This window comes from Crassostrea angulata, chromosome 7 (genome assembly GCF_025612915.1).
Source record: "Crassostrea angulata isolate pt1a10 chromosome 7, ASM2561291v2, whole genome shotgun sequence".
In the NCBI taxonomy this organism is placed as follows: Eukaryota; Metazoa; Mollusca; class Bivalvia; order Ostreida; family Ostreidae; genus Magallana; species Magallana angulata.
Genome location: NC_069117.1, coordinates 47,784,602 through 47,802,549, shown reverse-complemented (window position 1 = coordinate 47,802,549; position 17,948 = coordinate 47,784,602). Strand labels below are relative to the sequence as shown.

The 17,948-nt window shown below is 33.9% G+C and overlaps 2 protein-coding genes across 2 annotated transcripts; both read left to right on the top strand.

Annotated features, from left to right (window-relative positions):
- The first annotated feature begins 1,331 nt into the window (after window positions 1–1,331).
- LOC128157476 (alpha-1,3-mannosyl-glycoprotein 4-beta-N-acetylglucosaminyltransferase C-like) lies at window positions 1,332–8,533 on the top strand. Its single transcript, XM_052820036.1, has 7 exons — window positions 1,332–2,051; window positions 3,466–3,632; window positions 3,843–3,871; window positions 4,001–4,034; window positions 4,755–6,250; window positions 6,352–6,435; window positions 8,006–8,533. The coding sequence occupies exons 2-5, from the start codon at window positions 3,506–3,508 to the stop codon at window positions 5,909–5,911; spliced, it is 1,347 nt and encodes a 448-aa protein (XP_052675996.1). The 5' UTR covers window positions 1,332–2,051; window positions 3,466–3,505; the 3' UTR covers window positions 5,912–6,250; window positions 6,352–6,435; window positions 8,006–8,533.
- Window positions 8,534–10,808: 2,275 nt separating this feature from the next.
- Window positions 10,809–16,946, top strand: LOC128157060 (kelch domain-containing protein 1-like). Its single transcript, XM_052819417.1, has 10 exons — window positions 10,809–10,982; window positions 12,223–12,299; window positions 12,831–13,058; window positions 13,164–13,263; window positions 13,848–13,916; window positions 14,571–14,710; window positions 14,817–14,929; window positions 15,230–15,399; window positions 16,278–16,330; window positions 16,443–16,946. The coding sequence occupies exons 1-10, from the start codon at window positions 10,809–10,811 to the stop codon at window positions 16,648–16,650; spliced, it is 1,332 nt and encodes a 443-aa protein (XP_052675377.1). The 3' UTR covers window positions 16,651–16,946.
- Window positions 16,947–17,948: the final 1,002 nt, after the last annotated feature.

The following is a 17,948-nucleotide window of genomic DNA, read 5'->3' as shown; positions in this document are numbered from 1 at the left end:
GGGCGCGCTTGATTTGTCTACACCTTACAACCGGTGTACACTTTTCTCTAATCAAGTGCAAAAGTGTACACTTTATGTGTACACCGTCTACACTTTGTGCAGGGCATGTGTTGGAAATTACACTCTGATTTTCAATATGGCGGCAAAACGGTAAGCTGAGAAATCTGCAGAACTTCTTTTTTCAGCACATGAAATATGTTAGAGTTGATAGCGTAATTGTAGCACATATTGCGCGTGTAAATATGACAGTGTTCAAAGCATAAGAAAAATAAATTCAAAAGCTTTGTGTATATATATATATATATATATATATATATATATATATATATATATATATATATATATATATAAAGAAATGGTGTTTTGTCAGCAAAAGTCGACAGATACATGTATAGTGTATTAAGAAGTGCAAATAGATAGTTTTGTACGCATTTATTTTTCAATGCATATTAATGCACTAGCGCTCTAGTAATTTTTTTAGTTGTAAAGTAAGTAAATTCACTTTATTTATTTATTTCTTTATTTTTTGTGCTCTACAATAAGTTTACTCTTTTGCTGAGCATTGTGTCTCCTATAAAAAAAAAATATGAACAATTTTTTAATAGCCTATTTAAAAGAAACAAACACATACTATACTTTGCATGTACCTGAAAATTGGCAAGGGTAGCAATGGATTACAAAAATTATTTATTTTCAAAAGCTATTTAAAAAATTGTCTTATAAACGGAATTCCTCGGCAGCTGTCACTATACTTTGGCGTCCATATTGAAAATATACACTACACCAAATTTCGCTTGATTATAAGGTGTAAATCATCTACACAAGGTGTACCACAGTGTAGACAAATCAAGCGCGCCCAATGAAAGTGTGACATTTCAGTCCAAGGGAAAACAAATGCTTTTATTAGGTATTGGAACCACATTAAAGGTACGATGTTCACTTACTATCAATTTTAGGTTGATTTATCAATTCCAGTACATTTTCTAGTGATTTTTATCCATCGAAGCAAAAAATGCCTCGTATCACATTATGCTTGTCCAGCCTTTTTATCCCTTGATCTAGAGACAAAAGGCATTGGGTAGATATCCGAAATAGACAGACACGGGCCCTAATTTTTCAAAACAGAAAATATTTATAATATATCTGTTTTAATAAATAGTGTTGTTTGGGGCTTTTTCAATTTCTGAAGCATGTAATTTATTCATATGCCATGCTATAAACATCAATATGTTGTTAGGTGTTCAACGAAATTAAATAAAAATTTTAACTCGAATTTGAATTTAGATTAGGAAAATTTTGATTTATCATTTTATACAGTACAGCGCCTGTGAGAAGCGCGGTGCATAGTGTGGCATTACTTTTGGATCAATCCTTGTACGATGAGGTGTGACTTGAACATTAAAATATAAGGACATTAAAATGTAAGGAAGAAATAAAAAAGCACTCCGTTTTTGCTTCATACGGGATGTAATGGTTCACAGATCGTTGAACATTATGACAGGTTTGTAAGCGACACATAACCATATTTAATATGTAGTTATAAATATCAATACCACTAATCAAAAAACCTTCAGTTGATACCTGGGTGCATGATATTGATCCGTGTGAATACATATACTTTTATTAAAATCTCTCTCTCTCTCTCTATTTGTCATAGTCATGCTCGTTCGTGGGTATCTTGCGTTGATAGATGGTCGTCATATTTTTTTTAATGAATATAATTATACATGCATAAATACATTTCCATACACAGGATGCTATTTGTGTGCATTGTTTGGAAAATAAGAATGTTCATCTTGATAGTCATCAGTCAAATTTTTCTCTTAAACGTAGCACCAAGCCATCTATAAAGTTTATGTAAAGAGTGTATAGGTAAGGAGACACATTCCTTTTACAACGGAATGGCAGAACCAATGTGACAATGCAATGGGCAGTGATATAGTGCTATCTCTGGTCACTACTGTCCAGTTTATGGCTCTTACGATGCCGAGAAGAACATTAATGTAAAACATAGCCATTCCTTATCATCATTATAGATTTGCATTTGCGTGGTAAGTAATTGCTTTATTTGATTAGAACTCGGTCTGCTTTTTATTTATTCATTTGGTTTTATTTATTTAGATACTTTACCATCTTTTTATAAGAATGGTGGGCCTGTATCTTTTTTTTCCTTTTAATTGATGCAGTAGCAGCAGTACCAACTTTGTACTACTGAGCATAATTTACATAATATACTGCATTGTATTGCCATACAATCAATCCGTTGATTTCACTGAAAAGGAATTAATTTATATTTGGTGAATATATAATCATGACGTCAGATAAATTTTACCAAAATGCAAATTGTGACGATTTAAAAAAAATGATTCACAAAAATGCTTACAAACACTTCACAGTGTATTAGTGGGAAGTTAAACGGTTTCATGCAAAATTCATTTTTAATGCTTTTGTGAAAATGAGCCGAGGAGAATTGTCGTCTTAAGGTCAGACGACACGTTCGTCAATTTTAGATAACTTTTTCCAGGAATTTGTTTATGGTTTACTACTACTTTGACAAGCTTTCTTGCAAAAAATTAGGGTACCTTACCAGGCATTTCTGCAAAATACTAGAATATGCAATGTCCTATATAAACTTCTTGAAAATACACTTGAATTGCTGATTTAAAAATAAATACATCTACAGCACAGCAAAATTCACTGAATTATAAGTTTATCTCCGTCGGGGCGGGGATTTGAACTCACGACCTCTAGAACCTATACGCTTCTGGCAGTGAGTGGCCACGGTTCTAACCACTCGACCATGTACACATATAACCAGGTTCAAGTAAATTTTGATCATTTTTAAAGTAATCATAAAATTAATGTTTTTTTATTGGAACTCTTTATTACGAGGAGATACAAAAAAGATTCTCGAGGAACGTGTCGTCTGACCTTAAACTGTTTTGATGAATTTGTGCATGCTGTTTCATTTACTGTCGTTTTAATGCATAGTTTCCCGTTCTTAGAATGATTACCTAATCATTATTGTGAAACAATATTCTTGACAGATTTATCTCAACTTTATGGAAACTTCATTCAGTAAAATGTATAACTATTCAACTTTTTTTTTTATTTCAAGATTATCATGAATAATTTTTACTTTGTACAATAAGTTGAGGAAGAAAAGAAGATATTTTATCATCATCAGAAGATAAAGAGATGAAAAAGTTTAAAAGAAATATACATGCACTGAATGAAGCAACAAAAGGAAACGCGAAGCTTAAATATAGATAATGAATTCTTGATTTTTGCTCTATACTATCCAGTGCTGTTAATTACTTCAAATCAATTAAACGAATACATTTACATAAACAAAAAGAAACAGTTTGTTTATAAAAATTAGCATATTACATATGATACAGCGATGTATTTAATGAATAGATACATGTAAGTAAAAGTATCTAGTGTAAAAATTGTACGTTCTAGAGGAGACCCGTCATCTGAAAGACTGTGACAGTCGGGCAGTATGCTGAGGGTGTCACTGCGGATTTTCTCACGGTGGGGACACAGGGTTGCCCTCACCCTTCTGGCTTTGTCTGTGTGTCTGTATCTTAACACGCTCTGGCACTACTTACAAGTATACCGCAATGAAGGTACGAGTTATCTCCCCTTGTGAATAGTTTACCACTATATCGCAATGCATATATTATGTGATCAGCATGTTATATATTTTTTGAGATGACAACGTTATTTCTATACATAGAAAACATTAATCGTAACTTCTGAAAAGTTTCCCGATATTGAGCCATAATGTAGGATTAAGATTTTTTTTTAAAAAACAATTTATATTACTCTATTTGAAGATGGAATACGACAAAAGCAAAGATTTGAGGTAATAATACGTATTTTATTTATGAGTCCATTTTTTTTGTTGTTTAATGTTTCAAAAATGGAATAAAAGGCACTATTTTTTTTTATATATGTCAATATCCGTTTGACTGCTTTTTTATATTTTTTGTAGGAAGTTACTACTGGGGAAATGACTAACCAGAAAAGTATGTTAATGTTTGCTGGAATACATGTACATGTAGCAGCTGGTGTTATCAGTGTTCATTCCTCAATTTATCTTGTTGCTTGGTTTATCTGCATGATTTTGTTTTGCGTCAATATTAAATATAATCTATAACATAAATTCGTTTATGTACTTTCAATATTTGGTCCTTATAAAATTCTGTTGAGGAACTTTTATCCAACAACTCGTTTTTGCCCCTTTTTTCGTTGATTCTTGAGATATCTATCTCCACTCAAAAGGAGTATTTTGTCTAAATATTTTACTATAAACATTTACAGTTTTTAACTATCAATCTTCTGAACAGACCTTGATATCAGTATGTCAGAGAAATATTTTTTTCCACATTTTTTCTTATATTTACTTCATAAGAAAAAAAAACTCCGGTACACATATGGAGGGCGTCAGACACAAATTATATGTCGTTTAATTTGTTAAACCGACAAATTCGACATTGTCAACTATATTAGACCAGTATAGTTTGGCAGTTTTATATATAGTACATGTAGTATGAAGGTTTCCATCATATAGTATTTTTCAACTTCTACTGAGTATATTTTTTAGTAAATATCTTAACTTTATACTCTTTCACCTTAAAAAAATTAAGAAAATAGTTACTAGTAGTTTTTCCTCTAAAGCGAAATTATTCAAGAAATAACCCTAAAGCTGCATGTGGATTGATTATTACTTACACTATTTTTTACAGCATGGCTGATGATTGGCATTCCCACTGTTTGCCGCAAGAACGAGAATTACCTGAGTTCAACCTTGTCGTCTGTTGTCAATCACTTATGCGGGGTCAAAGGCGTCTCCGTTGTCGTCTGTGTATGTGATACTCGGCGGGAATGTAGGGAAAACATCAAAACCAACTTAACGCGAACGTTTCTCCCACATATAAAAAGTGGACTGATTCACGTCATAGAAACTCCGGGGAATTTGTACACATCCTTGTCCAGTCTGAAACGCACCTTTAATGATTCAGAGGAAAGGGTGCACTGGCGCTCCAAGCAGAATTTGGATTATTCTTATCTGATGCAGTACTGCGCCAATAGATCTGACTATTACCTACATTTGGAAGATGACGTTATCACCGTTCCTAATTTTATAGATAAGATACAAAATTACATGGAAAGCGTCAACAAACCATGGGCCATGCTAGAATTTTCTACGCTGGGCTTCATAGGAAAATTCTTTAAGTCAAATGATGTAGAAAAATTGGCCAGTCTTCTACGAGCCTTTTACAATGAGCAGCCCTGTGACTACTTAATCTTTTTTTACTTAAAAATCATGCTTCAACACGACAGGTTTTTTAGAATCCCGTCTCTCTTTCAACACAAGGGTCACTTTTCATCTATGCCAAACTTGACAAGAAATATAACCGAATCATTTTCCCACTTCCCAGCATTCAAAAAACGTTTCAATGGTGATAACCCGGATGCAAAAATGTTTACGTCACTGTCGCCATGGATGTCTTTTAAGCCCAAATTTGCATATTCTACATCTGACAATGAAATGTTCTGGTCCACTACACCTCAAGTCGGAGACCATTATACTATAATTTTCAAAACCCCTCAAAGGCTATCCCGAATTGTGGTTCTTACTGGGAAAGCCCATAGGAATTTTGTTGATTTCCTTCACGGAGGAGTTCTAGAAATTGGAACAGACGTGAAGAAGATTTCACAAACAGACCACGCTTGTTCAAATCTTACTGTAGTCGGACATTTCGATAGAGGCACAGTTGATGTTAACGTGCCCCGTTCACCAAAGCCAACTAAGTGCTTGAAAATAAAAGTGACTAAAAAGCAAGAATCATGGCTAATCATTAGAGAAATTGCTGTATTTATACGTGTGGATGGTCAATAGAACGTATTATATTAGAGTTTTACTCGTTACTCATTTGTCAGAAACAATTAACTCAACACCAATTTTACTAAAAAAAACCCCACTGACATTATAAAGTAGAAACCGTCACCAATGCTTGTATTAAGGATAGGAAAAGGAATTAGGATGGAAGTTTCAAAAGTAAATCGGCATTGTTTATAAAATACGTCATCAAGCCAATGGAATGATTACAAAGGACTTGTGTGGCCCCGGAGGTATAAAGTGAATATTAAACATTAACACTGACATTCGTGGAAGTATAGGTCGACTGAGGCGGCAGGTGTGCAGACATGCAGACGAAAAACTCACTATCTGTAACATGTAAGTCTGTTTCAGTTAAGTACTCACCTTAAACAGTCTGTGTTATTCACACACTACATTTTACGTCAATGATTATATTCTATAGATGGTATTTTTTTCAGCCATACGTATTGCAAGTCTTTTCCTTGTGTTGAGCACGAGTGTTGTCTTTGCGGAAAAATGCTACAGTAGCTGGTTTGATAATGGTAAGTCTTCCCTATAATGTCTTGCCGAAAAAGATATGTTACTCTGTAGATAAAATATTGAAAACTCTCTCTCTCTCTCTCTCTCTCTCTCTCTCTCTCTCTCTGATTACAGAATACTAAGGCTTTACAATTCCCACTGATCCAGGAAGGATCACTTGTATGTAACAAAAAGAATTGACCTTTAGGACTGGTAGTGGTTTCTGCATAGGTGCTTGAGGACAGGACCGACCCTCCCCCTTCCGCTCCTCTCCCACCCAATTATAAAGACCCCCGGGACTCTACTTTATTTAAAAATTAAATTATCCTTTTATGACATATTTCTAATCTAATTTATTCATTCATTGCCCCAAATAACCTAAAACAAACATTTTCAAAAAATTAGACCCTCTGTGTATTATATATGTAGAGGGTCTGATTTTTTCAAAAATGTTTGTTTTAGGTAATTTTGTGCAATGAATGTATAAATTAGAAATATGTCCTAAAAGGATAATTTATTGAAAAAAAATGAATAAAGTCCCGGGGGTCTATATACTGGGGGGGGGGGGGGGGGTTGATCCTGTCCTCAAGCACCTGTAGGTTTCTGGGTTTTTTTAAAAAGCATATCGATTTCCGTTACACTTCTTGAATTTAGAACATACACAGTAAACTTTTCGTTTCTTGTTCTCATAATTTATGGTGATTGAAGAAAAAGTTTTTCATTCGTTGTGACGGTGTCTAAGCAATATGAGTTATGGACGCTTATTTTTTTTACTTTATTATCTTTGATTTACAAGCAAGTCCTTATATAAATGTGTATCGTTTGTAGGAATGTTTTTACGCGATGTGATCCTTTATGTCGAAGGATAACTCAAAATTAGGATTTTCTTTCAAAACGTGCATTATATTTTCGGTAGTAAATGTAAACATGACAGTAAAGAAGTTGCTAATCCAGTTAGTGGATATACGTCCTTTTACAACTTATTCTTTGGCATTTTAAGCATTACGACAAATCTAGGTGTTTTTTTTTATAATTTGCATATCTTGCACCAATGACATTTATACGTGAATAATATTTTTTTTTGGGGGGGGGAGGCAGACCTGCCCTGATGGATTTCTAGGTCAAAGGTCATGCAGAAACAGACTGTTTAACATCAAAAATGCTGTTTTAGCCAAATTTGAGGGTTAAGTTAACAATTACAAGCGCAATATGCTAGGTTCTAACTAAATATTCGAAAAAAATAGAAATATGTTCAGAAGAAAATATCAAATGAACTTTGATTTTTAAAAGTGATTTTCGTTCTGGAAATCAATCGCCCCTATAGGTCAACTCTTTTTTATAATTATACGAGTGATCCTTTTTAAAAGTTAGTCAGTAGACTCAATACCTACCAACCACTACCACCCCCGCCGCCCCCGGCCCTGAATAAATTAGCCCGACATTAATAAAGTTTTTAATTGGTGATAGAAATAGATGAACATTCTATATAAGTTGAATTTTGGAAATCTTAGACAAAATGATAATTTTATTCAAGTTGTGTTTGATATGTTTTATTCTCAATATCCATATATTAGATGCCTTTTATCAATTCAGTTCTCGTGTACCAGTATTGTTCACCACCAGGGAGCAGCTGCAATACAGCTAAGGACTCATTGGTCAAATTCTGTCAAACAGAGCTAGCCGCAAAAATCAATGAAACTGTGAACAACTATTACTTCTTAAAAAAACGCGCCCTGTCGTTTGATCTAGTGGAATGTCTCCGAGCGACAACCAAGGCAGACTGCGCAGCCAAGAACTGCTTCTGGTTCTCCGGAAAAGACTGTATTCCTAAAGAACTGGTTCCATAAGAAAAGAGGGATACCGGGGGGAAAAGCTTGGAGTAGACATGTTTATATAACAATGTTGTGCAGCTTCTTATACATCGTTTTTTTAATTAATTGCATCAGACATTCGATTACGATTAACTTTGATCGTGTGTTGTGAAGTAGTAATTTTTTTTGGTTTTATTTATGCTATTGTATTTGTGTTAATGGAAAATAAACTAAGCAATTTTCTGCAATAAGATGGAAAAACTTTGAAATTTAAATTATGCATTTTCATCGATAAAAATCGATACGATTGTCTTTATGTTATACATGTATACATATTACTGAATCGATTTTCTGTTTACAATACGCACATGTTGCACTTGAGTTTAAAAATCAACTAGCACTATATACATGCACATACATACATCTCTCTCTCTCTCTCTCTCTCTCTCTCTCTCTCTCTCTCTCTCTCTGTATGTATATATGTATGGCTATTAACATACATCTTCATTTCATTCATTTCATTTCATTCTTCAACTCAGTATGGCAATTCGATGACGTGATGGCAATTAGAACAATTTTAACAAGAGCTTGGACTTGGGTATATAAAATAGTTGTGAGAAACACAAATGTGACGTAGGCCTGTCTGTCTTATTGTAGCCATTCGGTCATGGCTCTCTGAAATCAACAAGATTTGTCGGCTTTTAAGCACTACGCAATCGGTGCATACCAGTGTCATTTTTAACTTGTTTTGACGCAAGAAATAATGTGTTACGTCCTACTGAAGTAAGAGGCCTTGTTAAAATGGTTCCAATAATACTTTTTATGATAATAAAATACTGACATATCGCACGGCGGTATGCAATGATAATTATCACCGACACGTAGCATCGTTTTAGAAGGGAGGTTGGAGGGGGGGGGGGGGGGGGGGGACTCATCCAAAAATTCTTGACAAGCAAAAAAAAAGAAGGAAAAAGTTACTTTCCAAAAACCTGAATATCCTAATTCATTAAGGGGGGGGGGGGGGGCAGCAAGTATACATATTAGACTTCAATTTCACTTGTTTATTTCCTTATTTTCAATACAATTTTTTACATGGTCCTATTAAAGTGGGGGGGGGGGGGCAACTCCATGTTAATTCAATTTTTTGTATGTAGATTTAAGAAAAATCTTTGCTGCCCCCCCCCCCCCCCCCCCCCCCCCCCCCCCCCCCCCCCCCCCCCCCCCCCCCCCCCCCCCGATGCTACATGTACGTGCCTGTACATAACTTATGCACTGAAACCAGACATTTTAGTAGAAACATAGCACTGTATAAAACAGCACACAACAATCGGTGTTTGGAGTTTGTTTTAACGAACCTTCACATGTATATGCAAATATTTGAAGAAATGTTAACTAAATTGAACTCTGTATAAAAGCATTTTTAAGTCGGAAAGTTTACACTAATATACATGTAATGTAAAAAAGAAATCTGAAACAATCAAAACAAGTTTTGTGTATCAGCTGTTTACTTTTCAGTTCTGATGAAGGTACATGCATTGTAGAAGAGAAATCGACCGTGTAAAGTGCAGCAAAATATATTTTAAAATTCTTTTTTTTTTAGGTAAACCGGCTGTGTCTTCAGCATATTGGCATATATGGGTGATCCATATTTTTTTTTAGTTCAAAATTCCCCACTTCGTCACCTCTAACCACAAGCAAGGGGATACTGATTCTAAACTGGGGAAACATTGGGAAATCCCGCAACGGTTTGTCTCTTTAACAAACAATTAAATTCAAAGAAGTGAAGCACTTCTGAAAGCGTAACCAATTACATATTGGTATATTACATGTAACCTGTATTCCAAAAAATGTAATACCAAAACCTTTTTCAAAATCTGACCAATAATTAAGCCTTATACATAGTTATTTACAAAATTGCTTCGGCATGACTTTTGCATTGTTTGATAATTATCTCATTATTATATATAACAAAACCGGCTTTATCTCTCGTTTTTTTTTTTGGTTTTTTTTTTAAATATTTAAAGATATTTTCTGGCAATAACGAATTGAATTGAACATTTCAAAAGGATGAGACACACGTTTTTGGGTGCAACCATTATTCGGACTATAATAAACATTTTTGAAAACAGATTTATGTTTAATTAAAATGAATGTTAATAATGATTACTGATATATCATCGTTTATATAAAAAAAATATACTGCATTCGAAACAATATTTATGAAAACAGTTTTACTGTAATGAAAATTACCTATAACATTTATAATTTTGGAAAGAAATACTCTTATAATTTTTTATGGTTTCCGCTGCTGAAACTTGTATTCTAGTTCAATAAGAATATATCCGCGAGGGTGGAGCAGTGGTATTATCAAGATTAGTATCATGACTTCATGATAATTAATTATAATAGATTAACAGCAGCAAATGTTAATTTAGCAAAAATGCACAAAGCTTCTTAAAATGTTATAAATGTTGAATTCATTCTTGAATAATTATTTTATTCTAATTAAATGTCGGTACCTTCACAATAATTCCACCTTGGCAGAAACAATAACATCGGGATCGGAATGTTGTATTGTTTACATCATGGGTGATCACGACCGAGGAAAGTCCCTATCAATTTCATCAATGTCAGAATGTACAAGTTCAAATAAAATGAAGCCAGCTCTGACTCCCAGGAAAAGTAGCACAGTTCCAGAGCGTACTGGACACGTTTCAGTTTTAGTAGAAAAGTTTATGATAGTATGGGGAGGATACAATGTAAGTCGAAATTTTAAATGGGGAAACGGAATAACAACAAACAGATAACAAATATATCTTTAATCTTTTCCACCAAGAGCAAATTCTCGTGATTTTAATAATAAATGTTACATTTTCAACAACAAAAAAAATGATTTAAAGTTCTGTCCAGTTTGATGCAGTAGTGTGTCAATTAAGACAAAGGCACCTGAAATTTTATTGATCATGCAGTCGCTCAGTAAACCACATTTCGAAAAATTCTACCCCTCCATATTGCTCAGAGAGCCAAATATCGAAAAACTTTGAGTTTGTCACGTACTGCCCAAAGTCCAAGCTCTTGTTAAAATGGTTCTACTTCTTGGGACAAAGTATTGTCATCACCAGCCTGGTTTATAGAGTGAGAAGTTGAGTTATCTTTCTTGTCAGCAATCTGAAGCATACCTAATTAGACGGTCATTGAATGCATATTTGCATCATTTAAAAAAAATTAATTTTGATCCATTGTTTATAGTAGATGAGCAGATTATGATATCTATAGAATTTACATATACTAGGGTATAAAAAGAGAATGCGGGACGGTTCGCCCCTAAAGACGTTTCGCGCTGAGACGTTTCGCCCCGAGATGTTTCGCGCCTATTAATTATGTGGTAACAGTAAATTGATATCAGCATGGAGAGCCTCCAAATGAGTTATAACACCTTAGGGTAATTACAAATTTGATGAGACACTTAATTATGATTGCTTGATCTAGATGTTTTATGGCTTTTAATTATGTGGTAACAGTAAATTGATATTAACATGGAGAGCCTCCAAATAAGTTTTAACACCTTTGGCTAATTAAATTATTCTAATATATAATTAGGAGCGAAACGTCTCAGCGCAAAACGTCCATAGGAGCGAAACGTCCCTTTACCTCAAAAAATATACTGCAGATCTCATGATCTAGAGAGCATAAGTTGACATTGATGCAATATTTCATGCTATATCATATGTTACATGTATTTTGCACAGAGCATAAGTTGACATTGATGCAATATTTTTTGCTATATGTCACATGTACAGAGTGTATACTGCAGAGAGCATAAGTTGACATTGATACAATATTTTATACTATATGTTATGCATATGATATGACTATGATAGTACAAGGAGGACATACTTTTATTGATTTTAAAAAATGACATTTCCTAAGAAGGTTTTGCCATCATATTTGCAGTTTATACTGTACGTGTGATACTTATGATATTGTTTTTATTTTTAGGATGATTATGATCCATATCATCTAGCTTATCTTCCCCCACATGAAGTCTGGCTTTATGATACAGAATTTAAAGTTTGGTAAGAATTTTGAATCAGCATTGTTTGGCATTGTTGTACAAAGCTATATAAGGATGAGATATGAAACATTATGACATATTCATGATATTTATGTACTCAGGAAATAATTTTACAAGTACTAATAAATTAGATTTTGCAGATGTAAATAGATGAAATGGTCTCAAACACTTCAGTTCATTTGAACTTTGTCGTTTAATGATGATTTAATAATGATTAAAAGTAATTGATTTGTATTAAATGGTTGGAAGAATTCAGACTGTTAAGATGCATGATCATTTAAAAAGGCATATATATATATATATATATATATATAACCATTTAAGTTGTATAATATGCCATTTAAGAATGAAACACTAGACAACATGTCATATTCATTCAGAATTAATCAGAATTGCAAAGATTCACAATAAAAATAATAATGGTAAGCAGTTTTATTATTCATCTGATTCTTTTTAAAAGTAATATACAATTTTTCATGTTCAATAAGGGTATGATTCCTGAAAAAATGTGTAATTATTCCGTTCTCAATAGGTTTGTAAGCAAGAATAGGGACATTATCCCCGTACCAGCCTCGGGATGCTCTGCCTGTGCCCAGGGGGACTACATGTACGTGTTTGGAGGACATTCTGGACTTGGGTATCTGAATACTCTATACAAGCTTCATCTGAGCACTCTACAGTGGGAATTAGTGACCCCCGAGTCCTCTAGTCCATCACCCAGCCCCAGAGACAAAACTGTGTCTTGGTTCTATGATAAAAAGTATGGAAATCAAGGTTTAACAAGTCAATTTTTTTACTGTTATGTCATGTTACTTATTTGGATAGACTGTGGGTAGATGTTAGTTTTTCTTTTTATTGCTTACAGGTTTTATACATTTGGTGGATATGGAATGATAGATTACTCTAAAGACAACCTGTTTTTGGAAGAAGTCAGGTCATTTTGTCAGGATGAAACATCTGATCTTGTATGTATATACATTTTTAAAAAGCATGAACAAGATTTTTGATAAAAGATACATAAAAATTTTATGTACAGGGTTACAGGATATCTTTAATCCTTCTATTCTACTGTGTGGTTTTTAAGACCATATCATTTGAGAGAGAGAGAGAGAGAGAGAGAGAGAGAGAGAGAGAGAGAGAGAGAGAGAGAGAGAGAGAGAGAGAGAGAGCAAGTATACATGTTTAGCGGAGTCAGTTGAAGTGAATGTTGTACATGTATTTTAATAAATTTCAGCAATGCAAATAAATGTTAAATGCTAAATGATATGGATATTTGCCATTATTAATTTTATTTTACTGTTATGAATTAATAAAAGGGTTTTAGAATTCCTTAAATGATATTTAAGTACCTGACTTTCTTACATTTAAAAAAAACATATTACAATTTGAAATTACAATCAAAGTGGCGATTCAATGAGAAGTCCAAATGTTTTATTCTAGAATTAAAGGTAAATAGAGGGGTAAATTTAAATGTAGTTATCTAATACTTTTAAATTATGTCTGTAAGTTTTGAGAAGTGTTTAAAACTGCTTTACTTGATATTTCATAGAGAGGTTGGAACAACCAATTATGTGTTTTTGACTTCATCACTATGAAGTGGAGTATAGCTGAGACAAAGGTAATTGTTATTATTCAAACTTACTATTTCTTTGGATGGACATAACCTGTATTTTGAACATACTGTATGGGGACCTCATACTTGGTATCTAAAGAATTGTTGCCTTCATTTGTATGATGTTACATGACCATTTATCATGTCAGTATTAAAAGGTCATTTGCATGTAAATAAAATCAATTGAAAAATTTTCTAGTTTATACTGTAAACCACTTTAATTTACCATTTACAGGAGATAAATTGAATCGCAATGACTATTTTTCATGAACCTGCTTTATCCACACTCGTTTTGATATAACACAAATACGGCAAAGACTAATTCCTGACAAGATATATTGGCGATGAATTGGCTTTAGCAAATCTTGCACATATTTTTTGAATGCAAATAAAAATTGGTTTACAGTAATTTCATTGATTGCTTTTAATTATTCATAAATAATCTCTAGGCCAGGAAAATGTAATATTATCCTTAAAGCTCTTGCTCTTGTTACACAGTTTATTTTTTTACAAAAAAAAAACCGGCCAACTAAGAACAGGGTATGCTAACCTTGGCCTATTCTTCAAAACAATAAAATACAACATGTTTTCAAAACATCAATAAACAACAGGCTAAATATTTGTAATTCATGTACATATGGATATTGATGAATACAACAGGGACAAAAGCCGTCAGCTAGAGCTGCACACTCGGCTGTACGTTTTGGCTGTAAGGTGTTTATTTTTGGAGGAAGACACATGAATCTCCGACTGAACGACCTTCACTGTTTGGATCTAAGTACAATGACCTGGAGTGGGAGGTTAGAAAAGTTCACTTTTTATTCTGTTTTTTTTGGTTGGTTTTTACATATTTTTTTCATTCAGAAATGAGTCTGCGTGCAGATAATATTCACTACAAATTTTCAGTCTGTGTGTGAGCAGTGAACAGCCAGAGGGAAGATCTTGGCACACTGCCAGTGCTGTTTCAACCAATCAAATGTTTGTGTATGGTGGCTTCAACAACAACTGCGTACCATTAAGTATGTATATGGGTACCACATCCTTACTTCAGTTCAGTGTTATTGTGTCATTTAGTATGGAACAAATATGAAGTTGTGATTAAATCAAAGACATAAGGTCTTCATTTAACCTTTGCTCCCTGTCTGATGAATATATATTTTAAGGTTCTGTCTAATGTTAAACCTATTACTTGCCTAAAACAATTACTTGCTCAGATACAAGCAATACACATGCACGATGTTTGAGTAATCTGTAAAAGCTTCAATTGCAGAGAATGAAGTTTGCACTGTGTTACATGTGTCTGATTAAAATGTTTTTAGGTGATGCTTGGATCCTTGATGTGGCCTCCCTGAGTTGGACTCAGTTAACCCATTTTCCGACCAATAAACCACGCCTTTGGCACACAGCATGTGTCACCCATAACCAGGAAGTTCTTGTGTTTGGGGGATGTGGAAACAATATCCTCGCAAACGAGGAAGAGAGTCAAGTGGTATGTATTTATTACTTGGCCTGTTAATTCTATGTACAAGTGGTATGTATTTATTACTTGGCCTGTTAATTCTATGTACAAGTGCTTCTACGTGCAAGGAGTTCCAAGCTTGTCACGCATCATAGAGGAATTAAAGTTTCAAAATAGAATGTTTATTTTAGTCAATCATCAAATTTCTAATCTAGGACATTATTTGTTACAAAAGATCTCATATTTAAATCAGTCATATATAAGCTTTAATTGCACAAGTAAGACATGTGTATTTCTTTAAAATATGAACATGCAGCATGGTGAATCAGAGACAGCAACAATCTTCTCTGCAGACTTTAAGCAAAATGAGCTGCAAGATGATAAGATTCTTCAGAATATATGCTGCAAAATATTTTAATGTGTTTTAAAATTCTGCATGTAACTAGACCTTGATTTTTTTGTAAAATGGGGTGAATTTTATTTTTTAAAAAGGGACTTCTTTATTCAAACCAATTTTTAAACAAGATGGCAGTTTCCATAACATTATCTTATTTCAACTAGAGCGGAGCTTTCTCACAACAATACTGAATAACGGAAATTCATTATGAATTCTTAAACCATACCTTTTTCAACTAAAGTAGTTATTTAAAATTTTACAATAAAAAGCTATGATTAAGAGTACTAGTATATCAATTTGAAAGTGCACTGTGTAACTAATATATTGGAAGAAAATCGCATTATCTTGTTGAAATAGTTGGACAAAGAAGAGGTTGAGAGAAGTTTGAAAAATATATGACTCAAGTGTTAGTCGTAACCAAGATATGGAGAACATGGGATGCATTCTGCAAGCAAGACTATGTTTAAAAAGATCTTTTTTTCATGTAAAATTTTTGTTTTGTCTTTTTTAGGACCACAGGAATGATATACTTTTGTTTCAGTTGCAACCTTACACATTAAGTAGGTAAGTGAGCAAGGAATTTTTTTAGATAAATATACTTATTTCAGTCTTATGCAGATGTATTTTTAACAATAGAAAACAATATCACTATGATGTTTTATACATTCTTTTGCAGACTTTGTTTAGAATGTGCGTACAGACATCGTGTCAGGTTAGGGGCTCAATGGGACTCATTACCACGGCAGTTCTCTGATTGGTTAAACCGTAAAGAAGACCTTGACATTCAGTTATTGATGTCCACTGACACAGGTTCAGAATCACACTCGGACTCAGACAGTGAGGGGGGTACCACTCGCACAGGACAGACTTGTGTCATATCATAGTGTATATAGACCAGTGGTAACCAAAGTGGAAATGTTCAAGCTGGTTACTGGAACAAGTGAATCAAAAGATTTTGCATTACAAACAGCATTCCGAATTTTTGTCTGTGATGACTTCATTACAGGATATTAATGCTTTTTTTCCAAGTATTGGTATATCTTACCTTTCCAAGATCATGGGATTTTTCTATTTTTTTTTAATTAATTTTTTTATGTATGTAAAAACCTTTATTTTCGGGAATCAAAGGTTGCAATATTACTCTTAAGTTTAAGACAAAAAGTAAACTGCCTGCTTTGTTTCACAAGCTTTGGACTTATTATACCCCCCCCCCCCCCGCAAACAAAGTTTGGGGGGGTATAAAGGAATCACCTTATCCGTCTGTCCATCTGTCAGTCAGTCTGTCCGTCTGTCTGTGCAATCGTGTCCGGTCCATATCTTTCTTATGGAGAAACATTGGAAGTTCTTTCTTCACACAAAGATTGCTTATGACCTAAGGGTGTGTCATGACCTTGATCCAAGGTCATTCGGACAAGGTCAAGGTCACTGGAAGAAAAAATGCAAAATTCATGTCCGGTCCATATCTTCCTTATGGAGAAACATTAGAAGTTCTTACTTTACACAAAGATTGCTAATGACCTAAGGGTGTGTCATGACCTTGACCCAAGGCCATTCGTGCAAGGTCAAGGTCACTGACAGAAAAAATGCAAAATTTGTGTCCGGTCCATATCTTTCTTATGGAGAAATATTGGAAGTTTTTACCTCACACAAAGATTGCTTATGACCTAAGGGTGTGTCATGACCTTGACCCAATGTCATGCGGGCAAGGTCAAGGTCACTGGCAGAAAAATGCAAAATTTGTGTCGGGTCCATATCTTCCTTATGGAGAAGTATTGAATATTCTTACTTCACACAAAGATTGCTTATGACCTAAGGGTGTGTCATGACCTTGACCCAAGGTCAATTGAGGAAGTTCAAGGTCATTGTTTCAAAAATGCTATATCTGTCTGTGTTATGTCTTGTATTAATAGAAATATTAGAAGCTAAAATTTGACACAAAGCTTGCTCTTCTCAGGCCACATAAAATTAGAAAATGGCCTGCCTCGATGAAATTTTTATTTGGGAAAAAAATGTGTGGAAAAAAAATTTCGGAAAAAATCGGGCTCAGTATACCAATAATTCAAAATGTTTAAATATTAAATGGCTGCTTGACATGTGGATTTCGTTTGATTCGAGTTTAAGGTCAGACGACACGTTCCTCGAGAATCTTTTTTGTATTTCCTCGTAATAAAGAGTTCCAATA

Coding starts and splice junctions, on each gene's coding strand:
- LOC128157476 (XM_052820036.1), top strand. CDS start 3,506: ATGCTGAGGGTGTCACTGCGGATTTTCTCACGGTGGGGACACAGGGTT. Junction 3,872..4,000: donor GACAAAAGCAAAGATTTGAG/GTAATAATACGT, acceptor TATTTTTTGTAG/GAAGTTACTACTGGGGAAAT. Junction 4,035..4,754: donor GGAAATGACTAACCAGAAAA/GTATGTTAATGT, acceptor TATTTTTTACAG/CATGGCTGATGATTGGCATT.
- LOC128157060 (XM_052819417.1), top strand. CDS start 10,809: ATGGGTGATCACGACCGAGGAAAGTCCCTATCAATTTCATCAATGTCA. Junction 13,059..13,163: donor TCTTGGTTCTATGATAAAAA/GTATGGAAATCA, acceptor TATTGCTTACAG/GTTTTATACATTTGGTGGAT. Junction 16,331..16,442: donor CAACCTTACACATTAAGTAG/GTAAGTGAGCAA, acceptor ATTCTTTTGCAG/ACTTTGTTTAGAATGTGCGT.